Source organism: Antennarius striatus, chromosome 14 (genome assembly GCF_040054535.1).
Source record: "Antennarius striatus isolate MH-2024 chromosome 14, ASM4005453v1, whole genome shotgun sequence".
Taxonomy (NCBI): domain Eukaryota; kingdom Metazoa; phylum Chordata; class Actinopteri; order Lophiiformes; family Antennariidae; genus Antennarius; species Antennarius striatus.
The window spans coordinates 3,956,930-3,981,696 of record NC_090789.1 but is presented as its reverse complement, the minus strand read 5'-3'; the positions used below and the strand labels follow the sequence as shown (position 1 = coordinate 3,981,696).

Genomic DNA, 24,767 nt, shown 5'->3' with positions numbered 1-24,767 from the left:
CTGTTTCACAAGAACTGCGTGAACTGTGTGAACTGTCGCTCGCCCTGCTGTCTATTCAATCATTTTTTTCTCTTTCTATGGGGGGGAGTAAGTTTAAGCTCCAGGCCTGTCCCACCTGGATAAAGTGTGTCGACCTGCAGGAAAAGAGGAATATTTTCCTTGCAGCTTGAAAGAAAAATGGAGCAGGCAAACGTCACACTGCCAGATTTACTTGAATAAACTTGACCCCACCAACATTTTGCCCACCAGATAAGGACTCATCTGCCCCTCCCTGTGTGGCGTTAGGGTTACAGTGAAGCACAAAGATCTCTAGATAAAATTGGTAGGTAAATGTTAGCCAGTAAGGTGTAATTATGTTGCAGTAATTCAATGCAATTCAATTTTAAAAAAACTTTATTTGTCCCCAAGGGGCAATTGAAGTCACATAAAGAAGTGGTATTGGTGCAAAAGACAGGATTGGTGCACAAAAAGGAAATGCAGAGTGCAAAGAGCAGAAACTAGACTCAATACAAAGCAAACCAACACTGACACTAAAATACACAAGAAACAGATGTGTGGAATATAAACAGGTATGTGCAATGGGCCAATAAATATATAAAGACTGTAAGTCATGTAGACTGCATATATACTCCAGATAAAGTCACCTCTTGCTGCCACCTGGAGGTTCCATCTGTTTCCATCAAGTTTGGGTCCTGAACTAGAAGTTTTTAAGCAGCATTTTAATCCTCAGAACTCAAACCCAGAATTCCTCCGTACGGAAACCTCAGACACCGAACCTGCAGGAGCTCCATCGCCAATCGGACACCTTTCACCTTTTACAATAATCCCAACTTGGATCACATCAGTCCTCATCTGCTTCCTTTCATCAATCTTTACTTGCACTTGTCTCAAACACATTCATCCTTGGCTCCTATCGGGGCTTATAATCCATACTTGGTGGAGATGTTCCGGATATCCCAGTCGATTGGTTATGCCTGTTTACACCTGCATCCGATAGCGATCTGAGAGAATCTTTGGACGGCCCACTCCTTGGGTCTTGTCTGCTTTCTACCATCTACGTGGTTTGGGTTCCTGCCCAACTCATAACAGGTGGTAAGGTCAATGCTCATTGGTTGAAAAATTGTGTAACTAAATAGAAGTCATATTTAATTCTGAGAAAATACTCTTAATGTACTCCATTACTTTTCTGCTATCACAGGAAACTCCCCCGTTCAACTACACACCTCCTAAACACACACACGTGCATAGACACACATACACAACATTAATCCACCAAGGTTGTTGGGTTCCATGGGGGTCAGCATTTGCCCGACTCAGCTTTTATTTGGGCCTGATTACTTTTGGGCGTAGTCATCGTGTGGCTTCTGTCCACAGGGATAACGCTCACTGGGGTGGGATTGGTGTCCGCCTCATTGGCTCCATTCACTGGGACAGGCAGAGGCAGTGGAACCAGCAAACCCCATGCCTAACCCACAGAGCCAGGCCAGCCCAGTCAGCAAATGCAACACCCCCCCCCACACACACACACACATACCCTCCCCATCACTCTTTTATCAGTGAAAATGGGAGAAAATTAGAGCAAGGGTGAGACAAGGAAAAGACATAGTAAGAGAAGGAAGTCGAAGACATGACGGACAAAGTCCTGACAGACATATAAAAAAAGAGAGATTTAGTGTGTGTGTGTGTGTGTGTGTGTGTGTGTGTGTGTGTGTGTGTGTGTGTGTGTGTGTGTGTGTGTGTGTGTGTGTGTGTGTGTGTGTGTGTGTGTGTGTGTGTGTGTGTGTGTGCGTGTGTGTGTGTCCAGGTGCAGAACACAGCTTTTCATCAGCTGACTGGCCAGCAGGCTTTCAAAGCCTTTTCCAGAGTTTTGTGTTTCTGAACCCGTTGGCCTCTGGGGTAGATTATCGATTTGTCACAAAACTCAGATGTTTGGGATTCCTAAACGTATTTAATCCGATTTATACCGATGTAATTGTACAAAAGAAAGAGAATTTCAGGTCGAATGAGCGTAAAACCCTTGAACAAAAAACTTCAAAAGTAAAATTGTAATTTTTAAAGAACATATTTGTACGATTATGCCAACTACTGATATTTTTCATTAGTTTTAAAATGAGTCTTCTCTCATCTAAACGCATTAAACACTTAGGCGATGAATCTAGGTAGTTTACAGTTGTAATACAAAACCAACGAATTGGAATTTTATGTTTTTTTAACATTATTTTACAGAATATTATATAATTGTACATCACAAGTATATCCTTAGAAATGATAGATTTATATTATTTCTAAGGATTTATGTGTCAGGATGGGACGGTCTGTATCAGCTGCCCTCTGCTGCCCTCTTGTGGTAGAAAAAAAAGGGAATGTTGCGGTGGGACATTTCTCCTCATTGTTTTTATTCATATGAATATTAAAACGTTGAAAAATTGTATCGAGTAGGGATTGATCAGTTTTTCCATTAGTCCTTACTTAGTAACAGGCCTCATTAGAATTATCTTCAGTTCTATGTCAGCATAAAACTCTTCAAAACACTTTATCAAATATTTAACAACAGTTAATGTCAGCTGTTTTTCACATGTGGCAGAACCTTGATATTTGCTTAATGTACATTATACCCAAGTCACAATCACGTGACTTAAATATTTCAAGGAAATGCATAATATTAAATTATTTACAGCAAGACAAGCTTGAGCGTTGAAACGACTTGATATGTGCTAACATAAAAGAGCAGCATAAATGGAACTTTGATGAATTTATATGTCTATATTTACTTCCTTAATTTAACCCACTATGTTTTAATTCGTCTGGTTGTTGAGGCTGCACCAAGAAAATTACACAGGAAGAGTTTTTAACCGGTTGATACCATTAATGACAATGGAGGGGGGGATGTTTAGCAGTAATACTTAGGATATAATTGTATTTCACTGATTTTAGCGGGAGATATAATACAAACATATAAAAAAATACATTTAATAATTTACATTTCTTCTTTTGAGTATCTAAAATGTATATATTTCTATTAGTTTAACGTTTAGAGATCACACACACCCCTGTTTTCATGAACGTAATTAGCTCGTCTCAGAGTGCAGCTCTTGTTGGTTCCTCCTAATGTTCGGCTGGAGGAGCTACTCAAGCTGTGTTCAGGGATTGAATTAACAGATTATTCCAGATTCCCGGGTGCATCAGACATGTTTACGACCACGACGAGTGGAGACCGCCATGACGCTCCTGAAAGTGACGCTAAACCCTCTCATTCCGCCGCAACAGCGGAATACTGCGCGAAGTTGCAGCGGTGGATGTGGCAGTATTACTGGGGACAAGCTAGCTGGCAGAGCTGGGCGGCTCTGACCGCCTTCCCCCCGCCGTGCAGGTTCCCTCCGCCGGGGTGGAGCGCTCAGACACCCGGTGTACCTGCGGCGACATCCGTCGGAGGACAGCACGGGAGTTGGTACAGTTACCCATACCCGATTAGCTTTCCTGCTTACCCTCCTCATCCGGCTGGAGCTCAGCCGGGGTACAGCTCCACCGGTGCGCCGGCCCCCGCTGCAGATGCCCGGCCAGCCCAGCAGCAGAATGGGAACCCACCTCAGCCAGGTGAGTCCCAGATACTGGGTCCATTCCAGTCCCCTTACATAATCCAGATCACGAGTCCTGCAGGAATCAGGTCTGATGAAACCAGATTATGTTCTTAGAGTCTCCATCAGTGCTGTTTACTGCAGGATATTTAAGTGCATGCGTGCAAAGCATTCTGCAGAAACCCTCTTTACATTTATCTTCTCATCTGCCCCCCCCCCCCCCCCAGGACGGGAGTACACCATCCCCTCTCCTCTGCAGAGGTTCCTGGCTGAGACAGTGGATTTCTTCATCCTGTTCTGTGTGAAGGCCACCATCGTGCTGTGGATCATGCATCTAAGTGGAATGAAGTGAGCGTGAAGCTATAAAGAGATGCAGATCTTTGCGATTAAATGTTCTAATTTCACACATTTCTCTTCTTTCTAAAGGGACATCGCTAAATTTATTACCCATTTCATCGTGGAGGAGATCGATGAGAACACATCCATGGAGGACCTGCAGAAGATGATGGCCGTAGCCCTGGTCTACAGGGTTTTAGTGTGTGTGTATGAGGTGAGTCATGTTTTAGATTACATGGATATGTGAATAAATGAGACTGGGCACCCCTGATGAGGTTTAAAATCTACTTTATCCACATGCGGGTGCATCGGTTTAATTAGAAGAGTCCCTACTCATTTGCAGCACAGCGTTATTTCCCACAGTGATGCAACACTGGATTATTAGTTGCCTCAGATTAAGTCACGTCTCCCGTTTGAATTGTGCTTCAGCGGTTAGTTTTCCCAGGTGGGAAGCAGCGCCGAGACCTTCAGGCCCCTGTGTGCAGATGAAAACCGTCTAATACCCTTCCGTCTGATCTCAACTGTGTGTTTTGTCCTCCTCGTCCAATCAGACGATCTGTATTTGGGGCGCTGGCGGCGCCACGCCTGGGAAATTCCTGCTCGGCCTGCGGGTGGTGACGTGTGACACCACCACTCTGGTCCGACCCAACCGGGTCCTTGTGGTTCCAGCGTCTAACGTTTCCCTCTCTGCGTGAGTGATCACACACCGGAGGGATTGTTTGGTTTTTTTTGATTAGCGATTGTCTTTAGCGTCTCTAAACTCTCGTCTTGTCTCTTTCAGCTCCACAGTGCGGGCGCTGAATAAGAACTTCTCCATCGCCTTCCTCTTTCCCGTCTTCGTCACTCTCCTCTTCTTCCAGCACAACAGGACTGTGTACGACATCGTGGCAGGAACCATCGTCGTCCAGCACAGGGGGGGCAGATAGCCTCTCTCCTATGTTTAGCTGGGTAAAAGTGCTACAGGTCAGTTTTGGAGGTGCTCACCGTGCGTAAGGTACATGAAAGCATGTCCCATATCCTCACCGGATTGAGCAAACTGCACTTTAAAATGAGAAAATTCCTTTTTTGCATTGAAGTTAATTTAAAAATGAGGTTGTCAGGAGATCCTCTGAAGTATTGTGTTGGATTCTGTCCAAATCTGAGGGCTTCTACTTCATGTGATCTGAATCTTAATTTGTGTAAGTGTATTTTTATTTATTTGTGTAGTTTTAGCGACTTTTGTGTTGGATTCCATTACAATAATTTGATCTAATTGCTTGCTTTTGATTTATTTTCACATTGTGATTAATCCTAATCGATCACGCAAACCACAGCTAACATTTGTGTCCTTTCTTTGTGCCTGTAGATATTTTGATGTAATAATTTTAGCAGTTTTTCCGTCGTAGTGAAAACTAAGTAAAGCTTCTCCTGATTTCTCTCCTTGGGAGAATATTTCGTGTGACTCAGGGAAACCGTTTTTGTATCGATGAACCTCTGATTTCCTGAGATTGGGAATCAAATGCCACTGCTGGTGTCAGATTTGTAAGCCTCCATGTTTATAAAACTCGTCTGGTATTAGAGACGATCAAGTTGCTGTTTAGAGCCGTCCATAAAAGTATGGTCAAAGAATTCATGAACATTTTGAGGCATATCCTGGTTTTGTGTGATTGTTGATTGTTTCCATGTTTTCACATTTGAAAGGAAAAAATAATCGTTTCTTAAGGACAGTTTGTATTAAAACCTACATGGAAAATGACTTGTGGCTGATCTAGCATTTCTTTATTCGTCTAATTGAGTGACTTCTTCCTGTTGCTCAAATAATACTTTTCATGATGCCCCTGATTGGTCCAAAGGGAGCGCTACACTCTAAAACAGCCTTGTTCTGTGCAGCTCTTAGCTATGGGAAGTCTTTAAAATTTAGAATCACCTTAGAATTGTTATCAGAAGTCAGGTTCCATCCAGGGGGATCCAATCAGATGTTGTTATTCCATTTATTCAGTCAATGGAAAAACAATAGAAAATATGACTGGACTATTCCTGGCTTCTGATTGGTGGAGAATAGACATCTCTTCCCTGACTACATGTATATTAAGAAAGCTCTGGTTCACATACATTTCATTTCAAGAGCAAATAAATCAACATGGAATCTACTGCAAAGATGAACTTTTCAGGTTGCTGAAGAAAAAAATTGGATTTTTGCAAATTAATTTGAGGACATATCAAATAATTTTAATTCTCTTGAGTTTGTTTATTGATTGTTCATTATTTTATTGATCTTTTATTTCACAGCAGTGAATTGTTTGTTATCCCTGCACCGCAACTCCAGTTAATATTTGATTTCGCACCAAATATACAAGGAATTGCTCACATAACTTCTTTGTATTTACAGTGGGACCTTTGCGCTGATTTCTCCAACATGTCTGAACATATGAGATAAATAATATAGTTACTAACATGTCACACAGTTATTATTGATGACAAAAGTCAATGCAGGACTAGATTGTGTTTCTTAGATCAAAGTGCTGTGGAGTTTATATAAACCACATTCGTGTCAGACTAGCCAGGGGCTTATTCTGTCTCATGGTCCCAGCAGGAAGACACGGCGTTCATTCAGCTCCCCTCTGAACGGTGAGTTTTAAATAGCAACCATTTATCCTCATGAATTAGTAATTATCACCAGTCTCTCTCCAGCGTTCCCTCTCCGGCATAAAGACATGAATCAAAAGACACAAAAGCCATCATTCAAAATTTTGGTTCACTAGATGTGATTTATTCATCTGATTCTCTCCAACTCCATGCTTTACCTTCATTAATGTGTTGATTTCCTGTCTTCACGGGTTTGAGATCCTTCCAGATTCTGGCCTGCAGGGACCAACAGATCATCATGAAGCTCACATCCACACCCAGAAGTGTGGTTTAATCCCAGCCAAAAGAGGTAGAACGTATGTAAATGCAGAGTGAATTATAAATGTGAAACATCTTCTATAAATGTTGAGCTTGTAGAGCGAAGACACAGATTTTTTTTTTTTTAAAGTGTTAAGCTCCATAAACGACTTTGAGGCAGGGAGAAAATGTGCTTTCTGATGTGTAATCTCTGTGCGTATAAAAAAAAAACTATGCAAACATTTTGTCAGCCATTGTGCACGATTTGAAAAGTTCATCACAGCATTTTGTCCTTGAGTACCAAGTTGCTGTTTTTTTCTGCTGAGAGTCATGAGTTGTTCTCGGTGTGAGAGAGGCTTAACAATAATTACGCCTCGAGTGACTCTAATACAAATTTCACAGGGAGAGAGAGAAACCGACAGAAAGTGTGAGACGCAGAAAAGGGATTAAGAGAGAGACAAAAGCCCAGGAGGAAGGAAGGGATTGGAAAGGGAGGTCAAAACAGAAAAAAGGAGCAGAGGGAGGAAAAAAGGGAGGGAGAGAGAGGAAGAATGAGAGGGAGTCAGTCTGAGAGGCTGAGGGACACCATGCTTGAAAATTCTCTCTGATCTTTGAGCTGTGGGACCAGAGGCGATGGAATACCCCGCAGAACTCCATTAAAATTCAACCAGGCTCGCTAAAGCTCTCGGATATTATACAAGAGATGCCCTGCACAGCTAAGCGTTCTCTGCATGGCTCTCTGTTGCACACACACACATACACACATGCACATACATACACACACGTACACAGTTAACAAACAGTTCTACACACCCATCCAAACACACACACCCAAAGTCATCTTCGTTGGTGTGAAAAATGAGAACCCTGGAGGTCAGTGAACTTTTTCTGACAGAGCTGGATGTCAGAAAAACTTGCGCATACCGCTTTCTAGTCACTGAAGCTAACATTTGAAAAAAGCTAAAAACACATTATTGACAAGTTCTCATTTTATCCAGTCAATATTGTTCCTTTTTATAGTCCTGCAGATAAACAGAGGAACATCGTCAACCACCTGGGAGTTGTGTTTCTGGCCCTCAAGCAAGTTTAAACTCAATATTTACTCTTTTTTTTTTTGTTAAATATTTTTATCTCTATTAAAGCCATATCCTGTTTAACTGCCAAATTAAACAGTAGTTATGTTGGTGTCGTTTGGTTCAAAGCAGGTCAAAGAAACAGCAGCCAAAGCGAATAAAAGAGGTAGATAGAATTTTTTTTAATATCAACCGTATTCACTTTTATTTTGAAAATCAAACGTGCACTACCTATTTTTGGCCACCTGGGGGCAGCAGAGCGGTTGGATCCTGTTGGGCATGATACTAAATCTTCGGAGCAGTAGCTCATATACACCTCAGAGTTGTTGAGTCATGCCTCTAGTTAAAAATCAAATGTAAATCCAGCCTAAATAATCCCATCATCTGTTCTTTGGGTTCTTTCAAGCGGTAAGTTTGCTATAACTTTCTTTTTATTATTATCTATGACTAGAAGTGAGAATGACCCAAACAAAGTGTTTGGCAGAAAGATACTGACAGCTGGAAACATGTGACTCATCAAAGATGAGATTAATGTTTGGTCTGATGGTATTATTACAAGAAAATCTGGCATTTTCCTCCAGGTGTACAGCATAAGGACACTGATCCAACACCAGCCTGTGAAAACTAGGCCTGAGCTACAGCAAACATTTGTGACGCATGGTTTACGGCGGTTTTACTCTGGTCTTTCCGCATGACTCAGCAGATGGATATTTCTGGGGATTTTTCTTTTGCAGACAAACACTCCACCCTCAGAAAAACCTCCCTCAAAGTCATCCCAGGCATTTTGGGCGCTCTCTTAGAACACACAGTCCTCAAACGGAGAGGCAGCAACAGGTGTGTGTGTGTGTGTGTGTGTGTGTGTGTGTGTGTGTGTGTGTGTGTGTGTGTCTGTGTGTGTCTGTGTGTGTTTGTGTGTGCCTGTGTGTGTTTGTGTGTGCCTGTGTGTGTTTGTACTGTTGCACATTCTTCGATTATCACTAACAAAACCCACATGGGATGAAAGCGTGACTGATCCAAAAAAAAAAAGTGCATTTGCATACATTTATAGGATTTGTATGTATCGAGGACAGGAAGATGGAGCAAAGGATGATGGGAAAACACAACAGTGACATCCTTCATTAGCTTGGGTATTGGATTACATTCTGCACACATCCACACACAAACACACACTCAGCTGTTCCCCCTTCTGGCCAGCAGAGGGCGTTCCCTATCCCTCCCCCCTCGCTTTCCAGAGCAGGCCTCTGATTGGCTTTCAGCAGCCCCAGCGTGGAACGCATCCCAGCCAATCAGCTCGCTTCTGGGCCACAAACATCTGAAGTAGTAATAACATGGAATGTGCTGGCTCGGCATGAGCTGTCAACTAGAGCATGTAGTACTCTACTATATGTGGATAGAGGGAGGAGACGAGCTGAGCGGAGCAGGAAGTACACCCAGTGACGGAGCCTGTGTGTGTGTGTGTGTGTGTGTGTGTGTGTGTGTGTGTGTACTTTCAGCTGTTCTTTGTTGCCTAACATTCATAAATGTGCCCCACCTCTGAGCCTCTCCCTCCTCACAGAGAACATTACTTTCTCACATTGCACAACGGCAGACGACACACACACACACACACACACACACACACACACACACACACACACACACACACACACACACACACACACACACACACACACACGCACACTTGTTGAGCGTTTCGCATTAAATGACATGTGATACAACACAGAGGAATGTCTGATGCTAAAGCAGGTAAACATTTGTCTTGTCTGGATAAATACACACGCCACTGGGTTTGTGTTGGGATGACTTTGGAATCCTGTCCCAGTGTCTGGAGAACAGCACAGCCTGTTATGAAACCTGTAGGTAGCCTTAATAACACCCATTCCACACCTCTTATAACCTCAGTTATAACACCTGACCTCTTTACCTGAGGATCCGTCCAATCAGATGATTCTGAGTCCACGTTCAAATTCTTTGTGAGGTTTTTTTGGGGACGCTCTTAGAGTGTCTCAACGTTTTCTTTTTTTGTACGTTCGAGGCTCTACGTCCACAGATGAGGACGGAGTAGAGCTGGAAACACATCAAAGCAGTGATTCAATTCAGAAATGCACTGCAGGAGTGCAAATTTGTGTTACAAGACTTCCAGTAAGTGTGTGTGTGTGTGTGTGTGTGTGTGTGTGTGTGCGTGTGTGTGTGAATGCAGTACTAAGTTCTGCAATCATTCACAAGCCAGACTGACCCCACACACCATTTGGGTCCTCTGTGAAGTTGTGTTGATGCATGACAACAGGTTACATGCTTGAAGCAGAAGTTTCTCTCAGTGTCCCGACCTAGTGGGGGGTGGGGGGTGGGGTGGTGGTGGTGGTGGTGGGGTACAGTATGTACAAACCAGCGAGCCTCACGGATCTAAATTAATCCCTCAGACGCTGCTTGCTGGTGTAGGTGTACTCTGTGTGTGTGTGTGTGTCTGTGTAGGTGTGTGTGTGTGTCTGTGTAGGTGTGTGTGTGTGTCTGTGTAGGTGTGTGTGTGTGTGTGTGTGTGTGTGTTGCTCCTCCGGCTCAGAGCAAAACACTACGTAGGTTTAAAATAAAGAGACACATACATGATATACCTACTCTTCCTCCTCCTCCTCCTCGTGTTACATAAGAGCAGTGTACAGTATGTACGATAACCAGGCATGGTGTGTTTTCACCCCTCACTCTTTCTGTGTGTGTGTGTGTGTGTGTGTGTGTGTGTGTGTGTGTGTGTGTGCGTGCATCCTAGACATCAACTAATCTAATGAGTCATAATTGTGCTCTGCCTGCTGACTTACAACATGCGTTACTATTTGCAGCAAGCAAGATTCGATTTCAAACATATGGAAATGTTATCATGACTCGACAAGTCCTGCATTGGCCCCTCCCCTCCACAGCTCGATTATATTTAGTAAGAAACTCATCATCAGTCTTCTGAGAAAATCGATCGACATCCGTCGATAAGCAATAATCAAGTTAGAGGAAAGGGAGCTATTGGGAAATCCACAGCGTTGCCGCGTGGTCGTTTTTGATGTTTAGTTAAGGTACATGTATATTTTGGGGTGGGGGGGGTCACTAACGTCAACAACAAAAGTTCCAATCCAACCTGATTGGAGGATTTGGTAGGACCTATTATTTATTATTTATAAGGTGACCCTACTTGCTGACCCCTGCATAAGTAATGATTGATTAACTCAGAGGGATTAATTAGAAATAAGAAATGCAAATTAGTGACATAAAACGTAATGATATGAACACTACGCTAATAAATATTTATGTGACTTAATTATAACCTCATATTTCTGAAGTGTTGCTCAACCATGATAGAAAAAAAAAAAAAAACAGCAGCTGGCTATTGAATAATGTACTTTAACCACGTTTAAGCAAAGCCTTCGCAAAACACGGTATGGTGGCAGGGTTAGAAGGTTGGCAGGGTTAGCTGGGTTATCGACCAAGCAACCAATCAGGCGAGTGTAGATCCCGTTTGTTTGGTTGAATCTCTTCTCGACAGGCTTTGTTCTCGGGCTCGAGGTCCCAGTTTAGACCAAACTGCATACAGAACATAGAGTACATAACTTCAGTGAGTGACAGAAATTTGCATGTGTTAAATCTTTCTGGTTTGACAACCTATTCCTCCATACATCAGTTTCTCAGCTGCCTATTCTTCCCTTCACAATACAACGATCCTCATCTGGTGCTTCTGTCAGTCAGGCGGCTGTGGTTTGTGTGTGTGTGTGTGTGTGTGTGTGGGGGGGGGTTATTCCTTTGTTTCCCATCAGACGTCATTCTTCTCAGAACACAACTTTTCACAAAAAGACTTCACAATCTCTAAACCGCTTCAATATTTCATCATCAGCTGTTGCACAAACAGGAAGTTGCGTGCCTTGTCCTGCCTGCATACGAGATAATTCAGCTCAATTTGTAGGAAAACACGACCAGAGATGTTCAGGTGATTTGGAAACTCCTCACTTCCTTATTTACTTCTTGCTTCTACATTTCACTCTGCATGAGTCACGTAGCAACAACACACACACACACACACACACACACACACACACACACACACACACACACACACACACACACACACACACACACACACACACACACACACACACACACACACACACGTTGCATCCATGATGTGTCAGGGACTGTTAGTAATGGGGATGTTGGTAGAACAAAGTGTGGTGTTTATTTTGTACTTTTAGCTTTATAGCAAATAAAGCCTGAAACTACTAAATGGAAGCAGCTAATGATCTACTGCTGTGTAATTCCCATCCACACAAGAGACAGTGCATAATTTAAAATCACAGAAAGAGGAATTGATCTATAAATAAATATGAAAGCCCTTTTTGAATAGAAACGGGTATAAAAAGAACAACAACAACTAACTTTCAGTCACGATTTGCTTTTAAATGATAGATTCTAATGGGGTTTTTTTTAAAAATCTCGTCTCAATGTTAAACTGTGAATCGTCTGGATGTGCTATTAGCAAACTTTAATAGACCTTCATTCAAGTCTTTCATTCATATTTTATCAATTCATCAGTAGGTTTGAAATCGACGACCGGGACAGAAGGTTATGTTGAATATTGGACGTGTATGTTTTTCACAGCTTTTGACTGCTAGTTTTATTTGGACTCAAACTCCCAAGTTTACAACCCCCCCCTAAAGATGATTAACACACCAGATTTAAGTAGAAGCCTTTTCCCACGTTTATTTTAATACTCTGGTACATCCTCCTTCCCCCCTCCATGCACAGATAACAGATAAACACACATAATCCCACACAAACATGAAGATTCACTGTCATCCTGCATAAACAGTACAAGCGCAACATCTCTGCACTTCAGTCGAGTTTTCAACTATCTCTGCTTCACTGAACTATTTATTTTTCTGACATCGTTTTACTTTTATTCCCTTCATTCGAACACAAATTCCACTCGTTTTTGTATTTTTTTTTTTTTAAAAGGCTGGATTATTGTCATTCTGCACCATCGACTCGCAGAAGATGAAATAAAGTTATGTTTATATTCTATTTGCATGAAGAAAAAAACAAACCTTTGATGGAAATACTATTTTCCTTTTACACCTGAGTTATTTTAAGAGTTTTGGGCCTTTTTCACTTCTTATACTTCCACATGAGTAACTTTTTTTTTTCTTACCTGAATAAGCAGCACCACCTCTGATAACCACAGAACACACACACACATCGTCCTCACACCCGGGCTCTATCTTATCGAGTTTGCACAAACACAACGTTATCTGGTCTCTGGTGGCTCGTCGTCCGGGGAGACGGCGCGTTGATGAGGCAGCATCTTCACGGATTCATTTGTTGGAGGCTTTTAAGATGGAATCCAGACGATCCCGCTGGGCAGATGTTAATGTCCAATTACACTTCGGTAAATACTGCAATTAGAGAACTTTAACGGGTGGGACAGATTATTTAGAGAATATAGAGGTTCTTCGTTTGTGTCAGGAATGAATGAATCCAGAAGAGATATCCTTTACTGTGAATTTTATATATATATATATATATATATATATATATATATATATATATAGAAGAAGACCCATAACATTGTCAATGTCTTTACGGTAAGTATCTCACTAGTTAGCTTAGCTTAGAATAAAGACTGGAAATAATGTGGAGAATAAAAAAAAGTTTTAAAAAAAAAAGAACTCCACCTGTCTGATCAGACGTTAAATGATCATCAGGTAAAGACATTCATAAATAAATAAAGATGCGATAAAAACGTCTGAAACGGACTCAAAATGGAATCAAACCGTCTTTGGCTTCAGGCCCAACCTCCATAAATTTTAAGTGTCTCATTTATCACAGACGAGTTCTGAGAGTCAAACAGAACTCAGTTTGGTGAACGGTGGGGAGATGCTGGATAAAGATGGTGGTGGTGGGGGGCGACATGAGAGGGCCTGTGGGGGGAGGGGGAGGCACCCTCTGATGATGGCGGTCAAAGGGTGAAACCGCAGACGCGCTATCGATCGGTGATACGACGCATTGTAATCAATGCCTGTGGTAAGACAGAGCGTTAGCAACAGTCTGCCACCCCCCCCACCCCCCACCCCCCCAGCTGGACTGGCCCTCTAACAGCATTAGCCGTTATATTAGGGCTGCAGCTATCGATCGTTGTCATTATCGATTAATCTTTTGGTGATTTGTCTCGGGATTAGGTTGAATAAATTGAAGTTTAAAAATAAAATTTAACTTTGAGTCGGTTTGTTCTGCTTGACCAACAGGGAAGATTTATTTATTTTCTCTGTTTTAATTCTGGAAGAAAATAAAAAGGATCGAAATATTTGGAGATGATTTAATTGATTCTTCCAGAGTTAGAAAACAGACACTGCTGTTTGTCTGGGCTGCGCTTAATTATCTTGTGTGTTTAATTTTATACAAAACCACAAAATTACACACATAAGAGATAATTAATTTTTAGAGGTGCTGTCGGGCAGCTCGTTTCCTTTGGATGGAGCCGCTCCATCCGTTTTCCCACGATCTACAACAGTCTAACACGAGCTAATCAGCCGCTAGCTGCATATTTACGGTAACTTGACGGTGGCATGAATATCATTCTCTAAAAAAGCAAATATTTGCTCCTGACATGCTGGGACACGACTCATGCTACTTAATTAATGAATTGATTGCTGTTGATTCTGTAAACCGATAGATCTTAAATGAGCATTTAACAGCCGGGCTTCCTTCCTTCCTTCCTTCCTTCCTTCCTTCCTTCCTTCCTTCCTTCCTTCCTTCCTTCCTTCCTTCCTTGGTTTGAGAGAAACCTCTGCAGTACATTCCCTTCTTCTCCACTTTTACCACTTTCCTCTATCACCACACCCAACCACACCCACCCCCCACGACAACTCCTTCTCTTTTCCTCTGACATGGTCACACCTTCGCGAAAGGAGAGGAAGAAAAGGAGCTGCAGACAGACAGGGTGCAAGACCACGTATAGATCCTCAAGACGCTTCTTTCATACTCATCTATTATCCATCTGAGTCCTTGCTGACCTCTGCATAAGTGAATGTACTATACAATCTGTACTGGACTATCTGTACCATACTGTATCACTCACCACTGATTACAAGCATGTGTGTGTGTGTGTGTGTGTGTGTGTGTGTGTCCCTTTCCTGGTCAATAATTAAAGTCGTTGGTTCTCAGGAGGATAGCGACACAGGTTTTAACATTGTTTTTTGACCCTCTTCCTCATTTATTCTAGGGGGTTGAAAGGCTGCATCGAAAACACATTTAAAACAAACCTCTGTGAAGAGACGCAGCGTGGATCAAAGTGGAAGAAAACATTGTCACAAACACAACTTTGCAGTTTAAACACAGAGTTCGAAAAGTGAGATAATGCGTGTCGCTGTAAAAACTGCCGTCTCATCTACAAAGGCAGCGGCCTAATAATAAGTTCCTGGTCCAGAACTGAGAGCCCAATTAGTTTTCCATTCAGCTGTTAGATGCACACACATACACTCATTATTCTTTGCTCTATGCCTGCACTTCCACCCTTATTTATGTTTTATGTGTTGAGGAAGATACACAACTCTTTATTTTTATACCAACACACCATGCACGTCTTTGAGGGAGCATGTGTTTCTTTATAGGCACAGATTTTAATGCAGTAAATCGCTCTATATTACTTCCAAAAATCTGCCAAGACGGCCCGATTCACCTGACGGCTGCTAATGCACAGATTAGGGGAGCTCTCTTCGCTTTTTAATCCTCCCTGCTTCGCTTTTCCTTGTAGCAGAAGAGGGTGAGTGCGTGAGAACAGGTTGGCGTGATAGTCGACATTCCCTGTAGGATTACACAAGAGCAGCTTTAATCCTGCCTAATTTGGTTGTTAGGGAGTTTATGTGGAAAATTATGGTAAATAAGCGACTGAATATAAAGCTGCGCAAGCTGGATTTGAGTTTTATTATGTTTAGAAGTCAAACTAATCAACATCAGTTGTTGGGTTTTTTTTTTTTAACAGTATGGTATAACCAATGGGATAAAGGAATTGGAAAGTTAGTGTGAGAAATGATGTTCTAGATTTATTATACAATGAAAATAAAGCTAAAAATAGACTAGAGTGCCTAAAACTGCTTGTTCTTATTGACATATAAATAAAATATACTATATGTATATATTAATAACACGATTACCAGCTAAGTATCACCAGTTCATCCGAGGGGATCTGTAGTTTTGGTCCAGCTAGCACGTCATCGGGTTCATCGAAGCTCGGGTGTTAATGTTTTTCCTGGAGCCATTTGCTAAAATAGAATAGATAAACAGTTATTTTTTAATAAAAGCAAACACAAAAGTACAAATATTTTAAATAAATAGCTAAAAGTAATGAAATGAACTAGCAGAGTTTGTTAACTCTACAAAACATGACAGTTAGCTCATCGTGTCTAACGTATGAAACAATAAATAGAAAAACATTGAAACAGTATTGCTACGGTACTATTAATGTAAACTTAAGCCAATTAACAGCAAACCCATTGGATAATGGTTGAAGGAACTCAAATGAACAGTTAAATAACACCAAAGTAAGAGTAATATGTTGAAAAAAGTTAGCTTCTTCTTCTCTTTTCGGCTTTTCCCTTCAGAGGTCGCCACAGCGAATCAGTGGCCTCCATCTAACCCTGTCTTCTGCATCCTCTTCTCTCACACCAACTACCTTCATGTCCTCTTCCACTACATCCATAAACCTCCTCTTTGGTCTTCCTCTAGGCCTCAAAACTCAGCATCCTTCTACCAATATATTCACTATCTCCTCTGGACATGTCCAAACCATCTCAGTCTGGCCTCTCTGACTTTATCTCCAAAACCTCTAACATGTGCTGTCCCTCTGATGTACTCATTCCTGATCCTATCCTTCCTGGTCACTCCCAGAGAGAACCTCAGCATCTTCATCTCTGCTACCTCCAGCTCTGTCTCCTGTCTTTTCCTCAGTGACACTGTCTCTAGACCAAACAACATCACTGGTCTCACCACAGTTTTGTACACCTTTCCTTTCATTTTAGCTGAAACTCTTCTATCACACCTGACACTTTCCTCCACCCGTTCCATCCATACACGCTTCTTCACCTCTTTTCCACACTCTCCATTGCTCTGGACTGTTGACCCTGAGTACTTAAAATCCTCCACCTTCTTGATCTCTTCTCCCTGTAACCTCACTCTCCCACTCTGTCTTACTGCGGCTAACCTTCATTCCTCTCCTTTCCAGGACAAACCTCCACCTCTCCAGCTTCTCCTCCACCTGTTCCCTGCTCTCACTGCAGATCACAATGTCATCTGCAAACATCATAGTCCATGGAGATTCCTGTCTAGCCTCGTCTGTCAGTCTGTCCATCACCATAGTTAATAGTCGCTAATAGTCCGTTCAGTGAATAAATGGGTCAAATGGATAGCTAGCTAATAGTGCTGGATGAAATTACTAACCTGCTGGCAAATATTATCCTAACTCTGGTAAAGTTTACAATGGGAATCACTAAAAAACTTTACTGTTCAGGTGAAAGTCATGAATAAATAGTTCAAATTTAATAACCAGCTAACTGTAGGCCTGATATACGTATGTAATAATAGTTAAAATAAATTTAGCAGTTAACTTAGTCCTGGTAAAGTGTATCCACTAAACCTATAAATATAAGGCAGCTTGATCATCGCTAATTCATAGATCAATAATGTTGAGCTCAAGGATTAACATCTAGTTTACAGTAAATGATGTATAAGTATTTGAAAACATTGGTTCAAACTACACAGCAGAGTCAGTTAAGACTTAAATCATCAACGAGTCACAATGAAGAATAAATATAGGAACTAATTCCACAGATGGATCTGCAGCAGGCTGTCCTGGAACTGGTCATAAAACATTTCCAGGTTTGAGCAAAAGGGGGAGCAGTACGCTCCTGTAAAACACTCCATCCCTGCATTCACACATCCCCAGGAGACACTCCAGCCTGAAAATCCGAGGCGAGGCCACTTTGTGTTCAACATCTCCCCTGAAAGTCTTTATTGGATTTCCTGAAGAGCCTTGACCTCTTCCTTCTCCTTTGTGTATTTTCACACCAGTCAAACAGGTCAACGGTAAAATTCACATGCGAGTGCATGACGAGCAGACGCCCCACAACATGTTGTGTGTCAAGTGGCGTGCACTTTACACGCCGAGCCGCCCGGTTACTGCCTCGTCCAGGAGAGCAGAGATGCCACTGGCCATTAAAGTCTTTGAACATTCCTCACGAGCCACTTCCAAGAGTGGTCATGATTAAATATTAATATATCGGTTATTTATTCATATCCCTGGGGAAGTGTCTTATCTTTTGTTTGTGTACACTTGTCAATAAAGCAGACTTGACCTAGATAAATGGATTTTTCTTTGTTTTTTTGGTTGCAAAGAGTTAATCTTTGGAGGTTTTTTTAAAACATTTTTTAGGGAATGAAACCGAACAATAGCCTGAAAAGTGATTTGTCTCGTTACTTCAGAGTGTTTTTATAACGCTGGGGTTAAAACATTTCATTGGCTTTCAAGAAATTAGTCATTTAATCTCACATAATAGCCCCACAGATACACTGGTCTATTTTTCTCAGGGCTCAACCCATACAGGCCACACCTGCTGCTCTTCATTGTAAGCGAGCGAATACACCTCACACCTTCTGCAAAGATCCGCACATCACTGGGGAGTAACTCAAGCACGCCATGGCTTCACACACACACACACAAACACACTATGACTATACCATCCTGACTGGCTTTTCCTACCTGTATCGGTTCTGGAGCTTTCCACATGTGGACCGCCCCCCAGCAGCGATGAGTCGGTCGATACCTGTAAGGACACGCACGGACACAAGAGACGGAGAATAAAAAAGTCGAACAGGTACACGCTTGCTGCTAAATTAGCGTACGCAAGCACTTCTGTGAGCCAACAAGGCACAGGTCTAGTATTGGGTCAGAAAGCCGTTATTGAACGTGACGCCTGATTCAAACAGCGTGTTCTGCATACAGATATACATGATGGCAGTGAATCCAAAGTCTTTATCTCCATGCAGATATCAAAGTCCATTCACCACAAGGCCACAGCTTCATTTTTATGCATCCAGGCCATGAATGTAACGCTAGCCACCTGGCGCACAGGGCAGCCTGCCCCTGTGGCTCTTTGTAGGTATACATGTGACGAGGGGACAATGGAGCGCCGGACAATAGGCCACTTATTGAGTGACTGGCAGAGAGTGGGATCCATCCCGGATCGTGTGTCACTCTGCAGCCTTTTTTTGCCCCGCGGCCCACGGTCGGTGTCCGGTTGCTGCCTTCTGAGACTCTTGTTGCCACACTGACAAATCTGGGCGAGGTCACAGAGGTCAAAGTGAACAGGGGAGGGGTTAACCTGAGCATTTGCATACATTTACATGTTAATTTTTTTCTTATGTATAAAATATATGGCGTAGTTCCTGGAGTGTCCCCTGCCTCTCGCCTGTAAATCCCCTGGGATCGACTCCAGCAACCCCCGTGACCCGCAAGACGACGAAAGAATGAATGGATGAAAATGTAAACATTAAAATTGGGACATATCAGATGTGATTGAGCCACAGAGAACCAAATGATTTCAGCAGCTAACAGCTAATTAGCAATAACCAAATCACGTCATGAATAAACAAACACCATTAACATAATTTCTAGTACTACTCCACTGCGCCGTGCGTGTTTCTCGCTGCTGCTGAGGTTTTTTCCACCTTGTCACTCTCAGCTGACCGTCAGTCATTGTCTGCAGCTGATTCTGTCTGACATCTCGAGGTCTCTCCGTCAAACGCCTGCCGTGACCTTCTGGCTCGCTGGCAGCAGCTCTCCTAATAAAAGGTTTCATTCGCAGCGAGAGATATAAAGATGCTCCGGCATCCTAGCCATGTGATACGAGACTCAGGAATGAGGTCATGGGAGGAAACAAAGGCCATCAGTGTTTCAGAAATTACGTTTGTGAATTTATCCTCCAAACATCACATCGAGGTGATCTTCGATTATTGATTTCATTTTCACTGTTAAATACGGCTTAGTAGTTGTGAGACATTTTATTCCTTGTTTTGTACTTCATGCATTAATGAAATAAGTAACCTGATCTCTTCCTTGAGTAAAATCAGTAATACTAATAAAAAATGTGTAGTTGTAGTTGTTATATGTGTCTACTGCTGCATTAGCATGTGGCATAGCACATTTCTTCTACTTTAACACTGTTATAACAGAAACCAGGAACAGGATGACTTGCACTGTAAAATTTTTCTCCATGAATTATAGCCACATCAAGCAAATTTGGCTCCAGTTTTTTTTTAACAGTAAATTACTGTAGTTTATAACTGCAGTATAGAAATAGAATAAATAAACGGTTCATTCTTATAAATTTACAACATAGGCCTGTCAATAAATAAGTAACACTTATAGATTACTGATATTCTCCTTATAAATAGAATATACGCATGTGAAACATGTATATCCCATGAATGGAATATCTAATCCCCCCCAATTATTAAAGTAGACTTTCTTCTTCTTGTTCCATAAAATCGATTTAAATCTTTAGTTTGTGTCTCGTATTGAATATGAGAGTGATAATAAAATGTAAATATGTGGATGTCAGCTGCTCATGCTAAACTACTACTAACAAGATAATAAATAGAGAATAGAATATTATAACATTAATGTGGATTACTCATATCCTGGGGTGCGTTCCATTCTAAATTAGGAGGAAGGTTCTGCTGCTCCAAATGAAACTGGATATTTAGAGTAAAAACACTTTTTAAAAAATTTTTATTAGCACATTCTTGAATAGATCCACACATAGTGAAGCCGGTGATGGCGCAGGGCCGCGTCCTGTAACGTCTGTGACCTTCCCTTGTAGTTCCATCTCTGCGCGCTCCGCTCCTCTTATATTTTTGCATGAGTAGCTTACAAACTGCTCCATTTTTTTGAACTTGTCTCTCCCTCCTCTCCTCCCCCCCCCCCACACACACACTCTCTCCTCTCTCCCTCTCCCTCTTGCTGAAGGTGGGGGCAGAGAGCTGCGAGCTGCGCGCTGCGAACATCATTGGAGGGGAGACGCTTTCCACCGTCAGCGCCGGAGCAGAGCAGGGGAGCCCTGGCAACAAGGAGACACACAAACTCAAGCAGCCCGCCACGCCACGCAGTAAGTCACGCAAAAAAAAAACAAAAAAAAACACACACACACAAAAAAACAATTTATTCAATATCCGCTTTGCCAGACTGTCACGGCTTTCAGTGCGCCAGTTTCTCTTCTGGAGCTGTTAGGAGGAAAAATGGCTGGGAGAACTGGGCAGGGTGGCGCTGACGCTGTGCTTTACTTCTAAGCCTTGGGAAATGTTCACTTCGCCCTCTGACCTATTTTTAAGTGGGCAAAAACCCACGGGGTCGCGTCGGGTTCGGGTGTCGCCACTTGTCATTTCGACGCGTAAATGCAAAGTAGTGTTTAAGTGGGTCGGGAGGGGAGCGGGAGGTGTCGCCGGATTCCGCCCGTGCGAGGAGCGCGTCCGCCGGCCAAGCTGGTGTCGGGCAAGGCGCTGCACTTCCTCTAACTGCGCCACTCGACCTCGGCTCCACAAACATTCACTCTTTTTTTTTTTTTTTTTTTTTGCACACAATTTCTCAGTTGTTTTTAACATTGACGCACTCGGCGGGAGATTGTCTCCGGTAGCCGGACGCGTCTTCTTTTCAACTCTTCTCTTCCTGACGGGGGCTGTCAAAGCCGAGCGGTACATTTTTTTTTATTTTTTTATTTTTTTAAATCTACGTTTCACCATCGCGGAAGTGTTGCCTCTGCGCGAAAAGACGCCAAACTCAGCGCAGCCCACATGATCCGATCCGTGCGCTGCTGGCGAAAAATTACGCGGTCCATCCATCCATCCATCCATCCATTTATTTCTTTATTTATTTTTTTTAATTCTACGAGCATCCCGATTGGTTATTAGGGAAAAATAGGGCATGGTTGTGTTACTCCGGTGTTTCATGTTGTCAGCTGGTTGTAAAGGACATCAGGGTTGTGATTGAGGGACGACCCGTGATGTCATTCATCCGAGCTTGGACCATTATATAACGGGACTGGAGGGAAGCCTGTGATAGCCGGCTATTTTTACTTTGTTTACACCTCCCGAGTCGCACTCCGGCTCGGTTCTGCGTCCCGGGTGGCCCCCTTGTTTTCACTCACATGATGAATTTAATATGGAATCCAAATGGATTTAAGAACAGCTGTACTTCTTTCCCACCCCCCTTTCCTTTTTTTTTCTTTCTCTGATGGCTTTTATGTAAAAAAAAAAAAAAAAGTCAAGTAAGCCTGACTTGTTGATTTCTTTCCATGTTTGAAACATGTCCTGCAGAGCCCCCCCCCACACACACACACCATCCTCGAAGCAATGAATGAAATAGTCATCCTGCTGAAAGCTGCACTCATGACAAGCATGGTAATACAGAATCACAAGAACCATGACAGACGCTTGTTCTCCTCCTTGTCCTCCCCCCTCCTCCTCCTCTTCCTCTTCCTCCTCCTTGTCTGTGTGGCCTAAGGTGAGGTGTGGAATTTGTAGGTTAGTATTAAATGCATCAGAGTGGAGAAAATACGTAATAAACCGGGGATAAAACGGAAATGTATGCCTGAGCATCCAATGTGTAACAGTGGGAGACTTGGAGAGGAGGTCTTGGTCGTAATGGAGATGAACTGCCCATCTTAACCCATTTTAACCCAAGTTAACAATTTTTAGATTTTTGTAATGATTTTCAGAACATTTGCATAAAATGGGGATAGAAACATGTTGGAACTTCTAAAACTCCTTTATATCAAGTAATGAGGACACTGGGTTGATATGTATACATTCTGGCCAAATAAAAGATTATTTCCATTTTCAGAAGACAATAAATATAAATGGTTTCTACTTAATAATAATGATAAATGAACAAAAAAAAACTTGATTTAACATGTTCAGAAGCTGCTCATTCCTTAGAATGATATGGAACAAAACATTCAACACCTAAGGTTGCATTACAATTTTTATAATATGTTCTTTGGTTGAGGGACATTTCCAATTGACTTAGATTCTTGCCGCCAAAGCTGTACATTCTTTATTGGTTGTACTGTGTCATGATTTGTACCAATTGTAACACATCTGTTGTACACCCATTTCACAATGGTGATTTCTTCATTGTGATCAAACCTGTAATCACATGTTCCTCTCGGTTCTTTTTTCATTGCATTTAATTCCTTAAATGGGCACTTGCTGATCCTGTTTTCCCTCATTGCTCCCATGGCATTGAATCCCAAAGTCCCCAACATATGAACATATTATCAAAGTATACATTATAAGAGAATGGGTTATCTACAACCGAGAGCATATTCAGCACCACCTTAGAACCGAGCAACAAATCGCTGTTTTCTTCTTCAGCAGACCCTTTGCCAATACAGATCAAAATTGTAGCAGTGTCCTGACACCACACACAATACCCAAAATTTATAAAAAATGTAGATTGAAATCGAATTGGTTTGCCCTGCATGAATTGCTTGACAGTATAATGTCCATAATAGCACACAATCATTTCGTCAATTTAGACAAATTCTCCTCAAACACTCCAAATTTTTGGAAGGATTCTTGAAGCATAGTAATCAGTGGCCTTATTTTATTTGTAATATTATTTATTATAATATTTATTTATAACTTAAAATATATTTCTATCAGAGTAAACTAAATGACAAAAAAATGGATATACCAACTGTGGTAATAAAACAAGTAAACACATATCTTCACTAATTCATGGAGTGACTTAGTCATACAGTAATTCCTAACTGTGGTACACTTGGATCTTACCTTGCAATCTCTTCTGTACATAAAAAAAAACTGCCCACCAGAAGCTCCAGTCAATGAATGCTCGGCAGCACGTACAGCTCTCACGTATGTTAGTCACTTTACAAGTTTCAAACGTGTTACCTTCAAGCCTTTTCCCGCCTTGCAGTGTAAAACTTGTTAGAACAATATTTAAACATTATTTCATATTAGAAGTATGAAACTCGTTATGGTTTGAGCTTGTTTCTTCCAATTGAGACAGAGTTTCTTCTGATGCATATCGCTTATGTAATGCCCAGTGTTCTCATTTGACGACAGCAAAGTTTACGCCGTTCTAAAGCCTACAATTGCAAGCCTTTTTCAAAAATAAGAAAGACAGCATATAAATAAACACTTCTGGACACTAGTCACTGAATAGCAGCATATGCAGATCAAAATTAAAGAAAATATTTCTAATCATCCTCATCGATCGCCAGAAGTGGATTTTTGTCAAATTTCCATGGAGTCTTTCTTGTGCTTTATACTATATAAATGAGAATTTTGCATCATATATTGATGAATCAATATGTTGTTATTACCCTAACTTCATAATGTTGTTCTATAACCAATCCTTGTCATTATTTTCATAGTTTTTTATGCTGTCCTCAAATGAGGACGGTGGGTTAAAATGGGTTAAGAGGAGCAAACCAGTATAAAGCACTGGTTGATTTTATAGTGGAACCGTGTTAAAGGCTGCATCGACCCAGAGAAGAGCGGAGAATAACTGGATGCAGCCTACAGAAGAAGCCTGCAAGTCAAAAATCAGGGCTGGCATCTGAAGATACATTTTTATTGATAAATTATCTGTTTGCAAGACGATGAAGTAAGAAATTAAATAATTCTAGTTAACCACAAAACAAGTGACATCCAAATCGCTCCAAAAGAGTTGCTCGATGGAGTGACGAGTAACTTTCTGCTCTGTGAACTTTGTCTGAATTAAAATATCGACCAACCAGATACACACACAGCATTCCCACATAGGCCTCATGCAAATCAGGTTCATACTGTGTTTAGGGTTTTAGGACAAGTGGCTCTA

At 41.8% G+C, this 24,767-nt stretch overlaps 2 protein-coding genes across 3 annotated transcripts in view; both read left to right on the top strand.

Moving 5' to 3' along the window:
• The first annotated feature begins 3,111 nt into the window (after window positions 1–3,111).
• Window positions 3,112–5,610, top strand: fam8a1a (family with sequence similarity 8 member A1a). The gene is made up of 5 exons (XM_068333452.1): window positions 3,112–3,594; window positions 3,803–3,923; window positions 4,002–4,125; window positions 4,463–4,602; window positions 4,693–5,610. The coding sequence occupies exons 1-5, from the start codon at window positions 3,189–3,191 to the stop codon at window positions 4,835–4,837; spliced, it is 936 nt and encodes a 311-aa protein (XP_068189553.1). The 5' UTR covers window positions 3,112–3,188; the 3' UTR covers window positions 4,838–5,610.
• Window positions 5,611–8,199: 2,589 nt separating this feature from the next.
• Window positions 8,200–24,767, top strand: part of atxn1a (ataxin 1a) — a 79,761-nt gene continuing 63,193 nt past the window's right edge. The window contains exons 1-2 of one of the 2 annotated variants that reach the window (XM_068332286.1): window positions 8,200–8,254; window positions 20,895–21,033. The gene's annotated coding sequence lies outside the window, so the exon portion shown is untranslated. Of the gene's footprint in view, window positions 8,255–20,894; window positions 21,034–24,767 lie in introns of those variants that run through there. The other variant, XR_011037938.1, reaches the window with a different exon arrangement.

Excerpts from the sequence above, each read along its gene's own strand:
- fam8a1a (XM_068333452.1), top strand. The coding sequence starts at position 3,189 with ATGTTTACGACCACGACGAGTGGAGACCGCCATGACGCTCCTGAAAGT. Across the intron at positions 3,924-4,001 it reads ATGCATCTAAGTGGAATGAA|GGACATCGCTAAATTTATTA; the intron begins GTGAGCGTGAAG and ends TTCTTTCTAAAG. Across the intron at positions 4,126-4,462 it reads TTTTAGTGTGTGTGTATGAG|ACGATCTGTATTTGGGGCGC; the intron begins GTGAGTCATGTT and ends TCGTCCAATCAG.